The 11,053-nt window shown below is 42.6% G+C and overlaps 1 protein-coding gene across 2 annotated transcripts in view; it reads right to left on the bottom strand.

The window, feature by feature from the left end:
* Positions 1–1,027: 1,027 nt before the first annotated feature.
* Positions 1,028–11,053, bottom strand: part of znf609b (zinc finger protein 609b) — a 66,413-nt gene continuing 56,387 nt past the window's right edge. Inside the window, exons 4-9 of one of the 2 annotated variants that reach the window (XM_039690830.2) lie at positions 10,038–10,125; positions 7,148–9,458; positions 5,956–6,280; positions 5,084–5,461; positions 4,281–4,350; positions 1,028–3,038 (exon numbers count right to left, since the gene is read on the bottom strand). In XM_039690830.2, the coding sequence (XP_039546764.2) occupies positions 3,029–3,038; positions 4,281–4,350; positions 5,084–5,461; positions 5,956–6,280; positions 7,148–9,458; positions 10,038–10,125 (3,182 nt within the window). In that variant the 3' untranslated portion in view covers positions 1,028–3,028. Of the gene's footprint in view, positions 3,039–4,271; positions 4,351–5,083; positions 5,462–5,955; positions 6,281–7,147; positions 9,459–10,037; positions 10,126–11,053 lie in introns of both variants that reach the window. The other variant, XM_039690831.2, reaches the window with a different exon arrangement.

Genomic DNA, 11,053 nt, shown 5'->3' with positions numbered 1-11,053 from the left:
TTCCTGGATTAAAGGGATAGTTCACTTTGAAATTAATTTTTGATATGTTTTAGCTTACCTCAAGGGCATCCAAGATGTAGGTGTCTTTGTTTCCGCAGTATTTTCAATTTTGATAATTTTAGGTCAAACCGTTCTTGTCTGTCAGTCATATAATAAAGGTCTATGGTCACCACCTCAAAGAGCAAATACAGAGAAGTCCAAATTAAACATGATTTAATGACTCGTAAATGTAAGTACACATTGATGGCCTAAGACACGAAACGAGCGGTTTGTGTGAGAAAACGAACAGTATTTATATCGTTTTTACCTCTTGTAACCACAGCCACGTGCAACTGATCTGAAGGCACGGGTGCTTCGGTCTGCACAAGCGCCGGAAGTGATCTCTTGTGCAGTTGCGAAAAAAAATCAAATCGAAATAGTCTTCGAAATCGCCCTCAGAGTACTTGGACGTGACTGTGATTACAAGAGGTGAAAAAGGTATAAATACTGTTCTTCTATACTGGACTTCTCTGTGCATGCTCTTTGAGGTGGTGACCATAGACCTCCATTATATGACTGACAGACAAGAACGGTTTGACCTAAAAATATCAAAATTGAAAATACTGTGGAAACAGACACCTACATCTTGGATGCCCTTGAGATAAGCTAAAATATACCAAAAAGTTAATTTTAAAGTGAACTATCCCTTGAACTGCTAAGTTTAACCAACATCGAGAGAAAGTTTATCATTTGGAAAAATGAAAATGTTTTTCCTCAATCTTCAGCCAACAGTTTAAATCCCGTCTGTCTAGAGCGCTTCCCATAATGTTCACGCATTAGATCAGTAGACGGACAGAAGACGCTCTTTTGTGGCGGTTTGAACATATTATCGAAAGCTAAGATAACTTACCTGAAAACCATCTTCTGGTTGAAGGATACGAACATCCACCTTTATTGTAAAAGTAAAGAAAATGTATAAAAACATGCAAATTATTTACTTTAAATGATCGTAAAGCAGAACAGAGAGAGAGCCACACAAGGACAGATGTGATTGTCTCATAAAAAGATTTATTTTTTTTGCCTAAATGTACAAAGGCAAGTTACAGTATTGTATAAAAAAGAAACGTGGTAATGTACACTTTACATAAGAGAACAGTCCAAGAAAGAACAGGAGGAATTGGGTGATACAGCAAAAAAAACAAAACAAAAATCCAAACAAAACCATTAAAAAAAACAAAATGTAAACATTCTTTAAGTACCGGGGCCTGATACTTGGTGATAAGTTGTCTTTTGGGAAACACTTGGGACGAAGCGCAACAGGAAAGAGGTGAAAATGACGTAAAGCATGCAATAGTGCACTGCATCCTCTTTCCAACAAATCACAGCGTGTCAGCTGAGCACCATTTGACAATTTTCATGTGCTGACAAAAACCATGAGGGAATTGAATCAATTGTTCAGGTTTGAAAGAATTCGTACATCCCAAATGTAGCCTACCTAATATCAAATGTCATATTTGGATGTGTAACAGCCCATTTCTCTTAGTATTCAGTGTACCATGGTGCTTTTTTCAATTGTAACCTTACACATGGGAGAGAGGGAACGAGTCAACGTAATCCTCCGAACGCCTGTCCGTCGTCTCGTTCCCACGGAGCCTGTTAAATTCGATCTGCTCGTTTGAAAACATCAGCGTTGACCAGGAAACTGGGCCTGAGATCCACCATGAGCTACGACTGGTCGAGATTTTAGATTGAGAGATTCCCAAGACTAAGCCGAGCAGAGACCGGACAGGAAAAGAAAAGCACACCCAAGAGACAGATTTCAAAACATCAAAGAAATCAGATGGTCGCTTGATAGCATTTTAAAACAGTCCCTCTGTACATCACATAGTGTGCGCAACCAAGAGAGTCAGCGTTTGGTGCGAAACCAAAGTTTGCTTTGCCTGAGGAGACACCGTTAAAAAGTCACATTTCTAGTGCTATAGTACACCATGCTGGACGACACATGAAAGAACACAGAGCATGATGGGCTATGAAAGCATGTTCGGGTCAAACGCTCACTTGGTTTCATCAAACACGCTGGAGTTATCATCACGACACTTCCACGATAAGTGTTCAGGGATAGAGCGGCCCCATGCAAGAACGAAACTACTGGGCCTCTGGTGTCACGCACCCCATAGCGTCTCTCTAGAAGAACTTACTATACCTCGTCACATTAACAAACATCCATTTTAAGAACCACAGCGATAAATCGGAAATTCGGTCAGCGATGAGGTAAGGTAGCCAAGGAGGATGTTCGGATTCAAGTTGAAGGATAACCAAGTGGAGTAAACGGACCGCTGATGTTCTTCTGAAAGACTGTGCTCGCTAAAATTATATTTCGTGAATGACTGTCTAAAACAGCATGACTGTCTCCTACACAGTTTAAGCAGAGTGCTATAACTTACTGGCGGTTGTTACACAGAACCATGCGGATGATGGAGAAGCCAGGCATGGGAAAAGGAAAAAAAAAAAAAATAAGAGCAGTCTTGAGGCATGTGGCGGTGAGAACCGTTTAGGAACCAAAGGCAGAAAGACAGAGTTATGAGACAATGCTAGATATTATCCGCAGAGAGCAATTCAAAAAAAACATTTTTGTTTTTGTTTTCAGTGAGGATGCCAACTAAAATAAAAAAGGAAACAACTTTAGTTATCTCAGTGTGATAAAACTATTTTCAGTCTTTGTGTTCTTACGTCCCCTCGAGTCCTCGCCTCAGCCCGGCCACAGCCCGCGTCGGGCGAGTTCAACGACAGTCCTTGCTTTTCAATCATTCCTCGCCAGTTCACAGGCAAGAGTCCAGTGGCCGGCTGGGCTTTGAGCAGGGCGGGATGGCTTTAAACCTGGTCTGTAGCGGGGTACGAGGTACGGATACTAGGAAAACATCAATCTGCCACACATTCCGGCAGAAAAACTAAAAATATAGAAACACCATTCAACTGATGTCTAAATGAACTCCATATACTTCCCCATGTGATCCAGTCACATGATTAATTGTAAAGAAGGGCGAGACAATCAGGTTTCCCTAAAGAAAGAAAACACAAGAAACAACTGGTCAGAATACAGTATAGTTTTAATCTATGATTTGGCTTTGAAATTAACTAATTATAAAAGTACATTTAGTATCATTTATATTTGTTAGTAGCCCTCAAACACTTTATAGCCCTCAATCCTGTAATTGTGGGCAAATGTGGCCACCGAGGTCTCAGGTGTGATTCTAAATTTTATTTATTATGAATGTCTTCGATAAAGTTTTGTGTATCCATTTATGGTGTTTTTGTTTATTTTGAGGGTATTTTTGAATTTATTTACTTCAAAAAGTACCATATTTTCTGTTGTCTGTTGGGCAGATATTTAGCAGATTGTCTACTAATACGTTAATAAATTAGTTGACATGTAGGTAAGGTTATGTGTAGTCAACAGAATGTCTAAAAGGAGATCTTCAAAATAAAATGTCACAGATTTTTCCACAGTTTTCTATCCATTTATGGTGTTTCTATTGATTTAGGGGATATTTTTAAAATTATTTACTTCAAAAAGTACCATATTTTAAATTATGCTTATTTTATGTTTTATTTTTTAAACTACATTAAAATATCATTCCAATAAGTTCTTGGAGCTAAAACCTAAAGATGAAGTGACTTTGCTGTCTTATTTTGGATTATTTTAGAATGCTCTAAATTACAGTTTTTCCCATTCATTTCTATGGGTGCCCATTTTTGACCCAAATACAAGATTAAGGAGTATTTTTTTCCCACCCACTTAATATTATAGAATTGAGTCAAAAAATGTGTGTTTGTTCAGGAGGCAAACTTAGGAAAAGTAGCCAAGTCTTGTACAGCTCAGATCAAGGGAAGTATTATTTATTTTTATTTTTTTAAGTAAATCAAAACTATTTTGCCCACATTTTTCCAGAATACGGTTTTAAGGTTAAACATGCCTAATCCGATGCACTCTTCCCATTTCCCTGATGTTATTACATGCCTTTCCACTAGAGGTCAGCATAGGCTTCATTTGGCGAAACTGTACAGGAGTGTTAGCAATGCTACAAACACTGCGGTGCTAAAAACACTAGCCTCAATCTAGGGTCCTTAAACAATCATGCTGCCATGAAACAGAAACTTTAGAGTAAAAACATTGCGCATGACAAGCAGAAATGGGGAAACACGTGAAAACTGACTGATTTATGCGATTTGCTCTCTGTTTAACCACAATCCATCACTTCTGCTGACTTTCCTTGATCTTTGTTTCCTCTTACCATTCTCACCTCCGTGCTGGTGGGTACAGGGAAGGGGCTGAGGCTTGCTGACTGGCAACAATTGCTGACGATGAAAGGCCTGCAATTAAGGAACATCCAGTAAAGATGTTGTTTACACTCAAGTTTCCTTGTGGAATTGGCACAGTTTTATGAGCAGCAATATTTTATTCTCCTCTCCCCCCCTAAACATATCAGATGAGCCATTTGAAATCTCAGTAAGAAATGCCTAATTCATATTAAATCCCCTTCCCCCCATATCTTTAAAAAAATCTAATTCTGAATAGTGTGGTACAGAAAATAATTTATAACAACGTCATATTTAAACATAGGGTCACAATGCAGTCTATTTTAAGTTTGATTTTGATGTGACAAAAGCGGTGATATCTAAATGGTAGTTGTTTACTAACTTTAATTAGTCTTCCCATTAACGCCTTAATTTTGATAATTCAGACCGATTCGTAAATGCGCACGAAAACAAGAGGTGGGATTTATCGCACGAACCAATCATACACAATCACAGTGCGATGGAGGCATTCCCTTCTCTCACGTGACTTTTTCCCTTTCATTATCTATTACCCCCCCCACTAAACCCACATCTTTGTAATATTTGCGTTGTTTTAGTTTTCTAATATGGATTCATTTCTCATTCAACTTGTTAAGGAGGCACTGCCTGCTCGGTAGAAACGCCCTGGCTATGTATTTTTAGCCAGATTTTTAGTGGAGTTCATTGTGTTGTGGAGTCTGGACAGACTGTGTGAGATTCATCCACAACCATCTCAAAATAATCAGAATATTCATAAAGTACCGCTAACCTGTGGCGTAAGATAGATCGTACTGCCCGGCTACAAGGGGATAGCCTAGATGATGGTGGTGGTGGTGGTGGGGTGGCATTAGGCGTTGGGAGGGAGATGATCGAGGCCGATCCATTTCTCTCTCCCTCTCTCGATCCCTCTCTCTTTCCCGCTCTCGGTCGCTTGCCCCTCGCTCCCTTTCATGGGAGGGCTTGTCGGCAACGGTAGGCGATTTGCTCTTGTACTGGTTGGCATGTTGGTGTAGTATGTCCAAGGCTTTGGACTCTGAAGCGGACTTGTTGCTGACTGTGGGGCTGGAGCGAGATTTCTCTGCTTCCTCTCCACCTCCCATTTTACTGCCGTAAGGAGAGAAAGGGTATCCCGCTGGCAGATACGACCCTAAAGATTAGGAAACCATACTGAGTTTCTACATCATGGGAGTGCCTTTACGCACTTTTAACACACATAAAGACCCAAAACATACTTTATGCAAGTATATGAATGCCAATTTCCCACCATGCCAAAGTTGATTTCACGTGCCATTGTGCTATAAAATGTCAAAACCAATTTATAAAGCAGCGCAAGTATGTGTTGCATTCTCAACATTGTCACAAGGAGCACTATAGAGGGGAAGTAAAGTCTTGTCATGTCTAAAGCTAGCTGCCTAAATGATAACGCATCTGGTTTAAAAGCAGTGGTATTTGAAAGCAATTCAGTGGCCACCTTGAGTACTGAGGTTTATTAAGGACATAATAAATGCAACGCAAGAAGACTGCACACTGAAAATGTGTCTTCCAAGCAATCCATTGCACCATTCTGTACTTGCATAGAGTATGATGTTGGCCAACCCACACAAATCAATCGTTAAACTCAGATGTTATTATTCATCTTACCTGGGTAGTTCTGCATCATGACGGAGGACATTCCTCTGTATCCAGGATGGTTGGGATCGTAGCTTTGTCCAAAAGGATATCCATGCATGTAATGCAGGTAGGGTTGGTGCTGTGTCAAGGGGGAGCTGAAAGGTATGTGGGCATTGGGCCGGGGATCTTTCCCTCCGCTTCGATGGTCCTCAGTGTTGGGAGGACATGAACCATCAGTTCCATCTTTACCATCTTCTTTTGAGCTGCTGTCTTTCAGCCTGGGCCTCTCCTCTTTGCCTTTTCTGTCTCGCTCCCTGTCTCGCTCCTCATCTGGCGGTCTCTGACTGTCAGAGTACTGGAAACAGAAAGGAATACAGTTAGGGTTTTTGAAAGGTAATGAAATGAGTTCACCCAAATGAGATCTGTGATTTTATTATTTTGATTTAAATTCTCACAATAATACTCAAAAGGCCAGATCTTGCGTTTTGCATCAGAAGACTTAAATTGGTGACTCCCCGGTGTGAAATATATATAACCTAAGTTCCATGTTATACCGCGTTCCACCGCAGGAACTTTCCCCAGGAACTAGGAACTTTGGGGTGGTACTCGGTGTGTTTACACCGCAGGAACCAGGGTCTAAATGAAGTTTCGGGTAAAAATGTCCCCCCCCCCAGAAAGTCCCTGCTGGTGAGGTGGTACTTTTTCAGAGTTCAGGAACTTTCGGGGTTGGACTTGTGTGCTGAACATGCTGATTGGTTCTCACCACGCTATTCTTTCTGCCCGATGGCACGCGTTCGTCCCATCCATCTCACGGTCAATGTCCGCTGATAACAAACGTCTACTTTTATATCTAGCATTACGAGCTTTCTGAATACGCTTTGGGTTTTTGCTAATTACTTTGTTAGTAAACCAATCGCACACAAAAGCAGCAAAGCTTGAATCTCCTCCATACAAAACTCAAAACAAACGCGCAGCTTAGGAAGAGCAGTCGCACGCAGTTCAACGTCACTACATAATCTTCCCTCCCCGGACCGGTACTTTAGTATGCGGTGTAAATGCAGTAAGCAAGCGGGCTGGGGAAAAAGTTCCTGTGACAAATAGTTCCTGGTAATTGCGGTGGAAACGCGACTCTATATAACATGAAGGGTTTCATTTGTTGGTAAATTATCCCTCTAGCTTGCAAACGGTGCTGTTCAGTTCAAGAATCACATGTTTGCCTCACCTGTCTGTACCACATGGCTTGCTCCATACCCAGCCTGGCAGACTCTACACTTGCCTTTGAGTCATCCTTTCCATGATGGCCAGCTTCACTAAGCTTCATTTTAAGCCCCTCAGCCTGCTGTGGCTGTAGCTTGACCTCCTCCCCTTTAGGGATGATCACTGACTTGACAGGTTCGGAGGAAGTGTCTCTCTGCTTGCCAGTGGCCTGTGGCTTTCCCAGGTCTGAAAGGCTGGGGGCTTTTGTTAGGCCTGGTGGAACAGGGCCCTTCTGTTTCCAGTCCTCCTTCAGTGAGGTTTCCCTGTCCTTTACACCGAAATCAGGCTTTTTCTCAGCAGACCTGTGCTGCTCGGCCATAAGTCTCTGCCTCTCCTCATACTGCTGCCTGTAGGTTGGATTAGTGTTCATGAGGTGGTTGTGATAAACCTGGTCCGGGTATCCATATGGGGGGACATAGTATTGGTTGTAGTAGAGTGGCTGCATGTACATATTGGAGCGCTGCTGAATGACCGAGGCTTGCTGCTGTTGGTGTGGGTGACTTGAAGCGACCTCAGCTTTGCGCTCATCCTGCACATCCACCTTCGCCTTCTCCTCCGGCAATTCTTGTTCGTCTTCCTTCTTCAGTTTCACAGGTTGGCCATCTGGTAGAGGCCCACTAGCTGTGGAGCTACCAGGGCTAGGGTGGGTGTAACTTGGAGAATAGTAGTTGTCATAGCTAGCATAATATGAAGATTCCTTAGAGGATGCCTGAGAGGGAAAGAGAGCCTTTTTCGCACTATCCCTGCCTGACTGATCTTCCGTCTTGACTTTGACCCCTTCCGCTTTGCCTTCCCCATCCTCTCCGGCATCAGATATGTCAGAGTATGCAGGACTATTCGTCTTAACCGAGGAGCTATCAGCCCCATTCTGGGTGACAACGTGAAGAGGAGTGAGAGGCTGTCCGCTGCTATCCACACGACTGGCCACCCCGATGGATGGACTGGGGGCATTATCAGTGAAGCTGTATATCTTATCCGCCTCAGCCTTCATGCTCGCAAGGCGGCTTTGATGAGGGTCCGAGGAGCCATTGAGATGACCCTCACTTCTGCTTCCTGGGTCAGAGGATTCAGAATATGGACTTTTCTCCTCTTCAGTTTTCCCACTTTTTGCTGGGAGCTTGGGGCTGTCTGCATCCTTGGCCAAATCTTTCTTTTTCTTGTCCTTTTTCTTTTTGTCCTTGGAGCTGCTCAAGGCTGGATTAATTGGCGACAAGTCCCCAGCTACACCTAACTTAGACTGCATGCCTTTCAGCTGGGGACTCTTGGGGATACCCTGCAACAAGTTGGCCAACCCAGGGGGATGGTTGGGGCTCCCACCACTGAATGGTGTTGGCTGCAGAGCATACATCTGCTGAGAAGGGAGGGATGGAGCCATGGACCTGGAAGATTTCATGTTCTTCTGGGACAGCTTGTCGGACTTGACATTGCTGTTGGGCTTTTTGGACTTCCTGTCCTCTATGCCATCATTGCTAGCCTCATCAGCAGTGACGCAAGGTCCATCCTCACAACCCTCCATTGGTGTGCCACAAACGTCTGCTTCAACATCACAATTCTTTTTCTTTGTCTTAGAGCCAAACTTTCCAGGAGAGGGAGATGGACTCTGAGCATCAAAGCCCCTTCCTTTAGGCGTGACAGACCGTGCTGGGGAGAGCGAGCCTTTCTGTGTAATTGAAGCTCCATTGCAAGTTCCTGGCTCAGGGTGGAGAGAGGATTCTTCCCCATACTCGCTGTCCCCATCCATATCCAACTTAATATCATCGTCATTATGTGCACGCGCCTGATGGTACTTCAAGCCATTGATGTGCTTGTACTTCTTGTTGCAGTTGGGATGTGGGCAGTCGATCAGTACAGGTGAGGGGCAGGTTCGGTCTAGTGGAGGAGGAAGTGACTCAGTTTTGATGATAGGTATTGGGAGTGCAGAAGAGGTCATTCCACCGTTTGAATTTGTGCGCATACGCTTATTGCCTTTAGAATCCTCAGAGCTGGAGTTGGGCTCCATGTCTGATGTAGGCTTGCTCTTGCGCTTACTGGCTGAGGAGGGACTGGCTTTTATGTCCTCTGTGTTGCTGTTGGGTGGAGTCCTGCGCTCAGAGGAGTTTTGGCTTCCACGCCTACCCTTGCTGTTGGAACTTGCTCTCGTCTTGCTGTTGTTGCTGCCCTTATTATCAGACGAGTTGCTGTTCTCATTGACTGGGGTGTTGCTATTGGGTCGCATTCTTTTACCACGGCCACGTCCATTTCTCATCTCTAGGTCACTTGTGGGAGACTCGCAGAACCTTAAAGAAAAATTAACATTATTTATTAGACCTTTACGATTAACTTAATAACAATTAGCCGTCATGACAACACTAAATGCTGTCAATGGGTAAATTAGACCAAAATTGTTCAAAATATTGAATCTGGCAACAACCCCCCCCCCCCACCACCACCACCAATTTAGACCTCTAAAACATGCTAGCACTTAAAATACTAAATAGTATAACATTTAGAATTGTACTTTAAACATTTAATACAGCATGCATAACACATTTAAATACTACTAAAAAGCTTATCATACCAAAATCACTCCTAAACAGCAAATAGCTATTCAAATTATAAAACTGATTTTAAAAAAACACACACATTTAGATTCTCGCATTAAGCCGGAGGTTGGATTGTATTCTTATCACTTGATAAGCTTGGAGATGTGTGTGTTTTTAATAGTGTGCCTCATCCCTAAGGGTTATGATATGATACACCTGGCTTACTGCTAGTCTGGAGGGAGTAGGGGCAAGCGAAGTGGAAGGAAGGGAGGGGGGCTCCTGGAAAAGAACACTTGATTTTCCTGATTTGAAATGTTAAAACATTTCACATACCTTGGAGGGGCCCAGTCATGACGTGTACAATCCAAAAGTGTTCCGACATACGTTTTGTTCCTCCAGGTAACGTTAACCACCAGCATACCTGTAAAAACAAAGAGGACCTTTAATATAATATAAAAATATCTCTGTTATCTTAGAGGCTCAATGAGCTCAATAACTGTATAGTTATAATTCTAATGCTTCACCTCATTCACAATATTTCACAGTACTGGCAGAAGCCACAATTTAAATAGTTCAAATGGCATTTTGGAGACTCTCAAAGCAGCCATGCTATTTTTTACCGTGTACTTTATGATTACACCAGCTAAAAGCTGTAAGGAGCAGAGTGTGTCATATCTGGGAGGAAAATTGTTTGATGCTGTCCTCCATCTGACTTTGCAGTACTGTGAGCTGTCTCTGCAAATGGTTTAGCAATTGTGTGAAAATAGCTGAAGTAAATGAAAATGTTTGTGGCTGGCAGTGGTTCAGAGGCTTTGCTACAGCAGCTTGGAAAGGTAAGTGCTGGATATTTCTGTGATTTTACACTACCATAAAAGCAAGCAAAATCAATATTAGATTCCAATTAAATGCCCTTAATAGCTCTCATGGAAGGCAGAATAATGTTGTGTAACCTTGATATGGCGTCAGTCAGACTAATAAATGTATTTCGGATTAGCATCTAGGATGTTAAGTTCTGGATGCTATTTTGTACATTAAAGGAACACGTTTTATTTTGTAGAATGGTGTTGAGTATCTTTACACTCAAAACCTTGTCTTGTTTTCCTCCATCCCAAACATTATAGTATGGGCATCAGAATGTGAGAGCTGAATTCATGACCGTTCCTTTGAAAAATGTCAATGGAGGTCAGTCGAAGAGCACATTAGCGGGGCCCCTTCCTCTTTCACTTGCAGTCATTAGTGGTTCTCTGGCCACCTGTCTGAACCCAGACTAAATGAGGCTAAATGGCCGGCATTTCACCTCTGATGCTCTTCAGAAGCCAGAGTGGAACAAACAGAAGTCTGGCATGTGC

The sequence above is a fragment of the Pimephales promelas genome, chromosome 1 (assembly GCF_988280905.1).
Source record: "Pimephales promelas chromosome 1, fPimPro1.hap1.1, whole genome shotgun sequence".
NCBI lineage: Eukaryota > Metazoa > Chordata > Actinopteri > Cypriniformes > Leuciscidae > Pimephales > Pimephales promelas.
The sequence above is the reverse complement of the archived record's forward strand: the minus strand, read 5'-3'. Positions and strand labels throughout refer to the sequence as shown.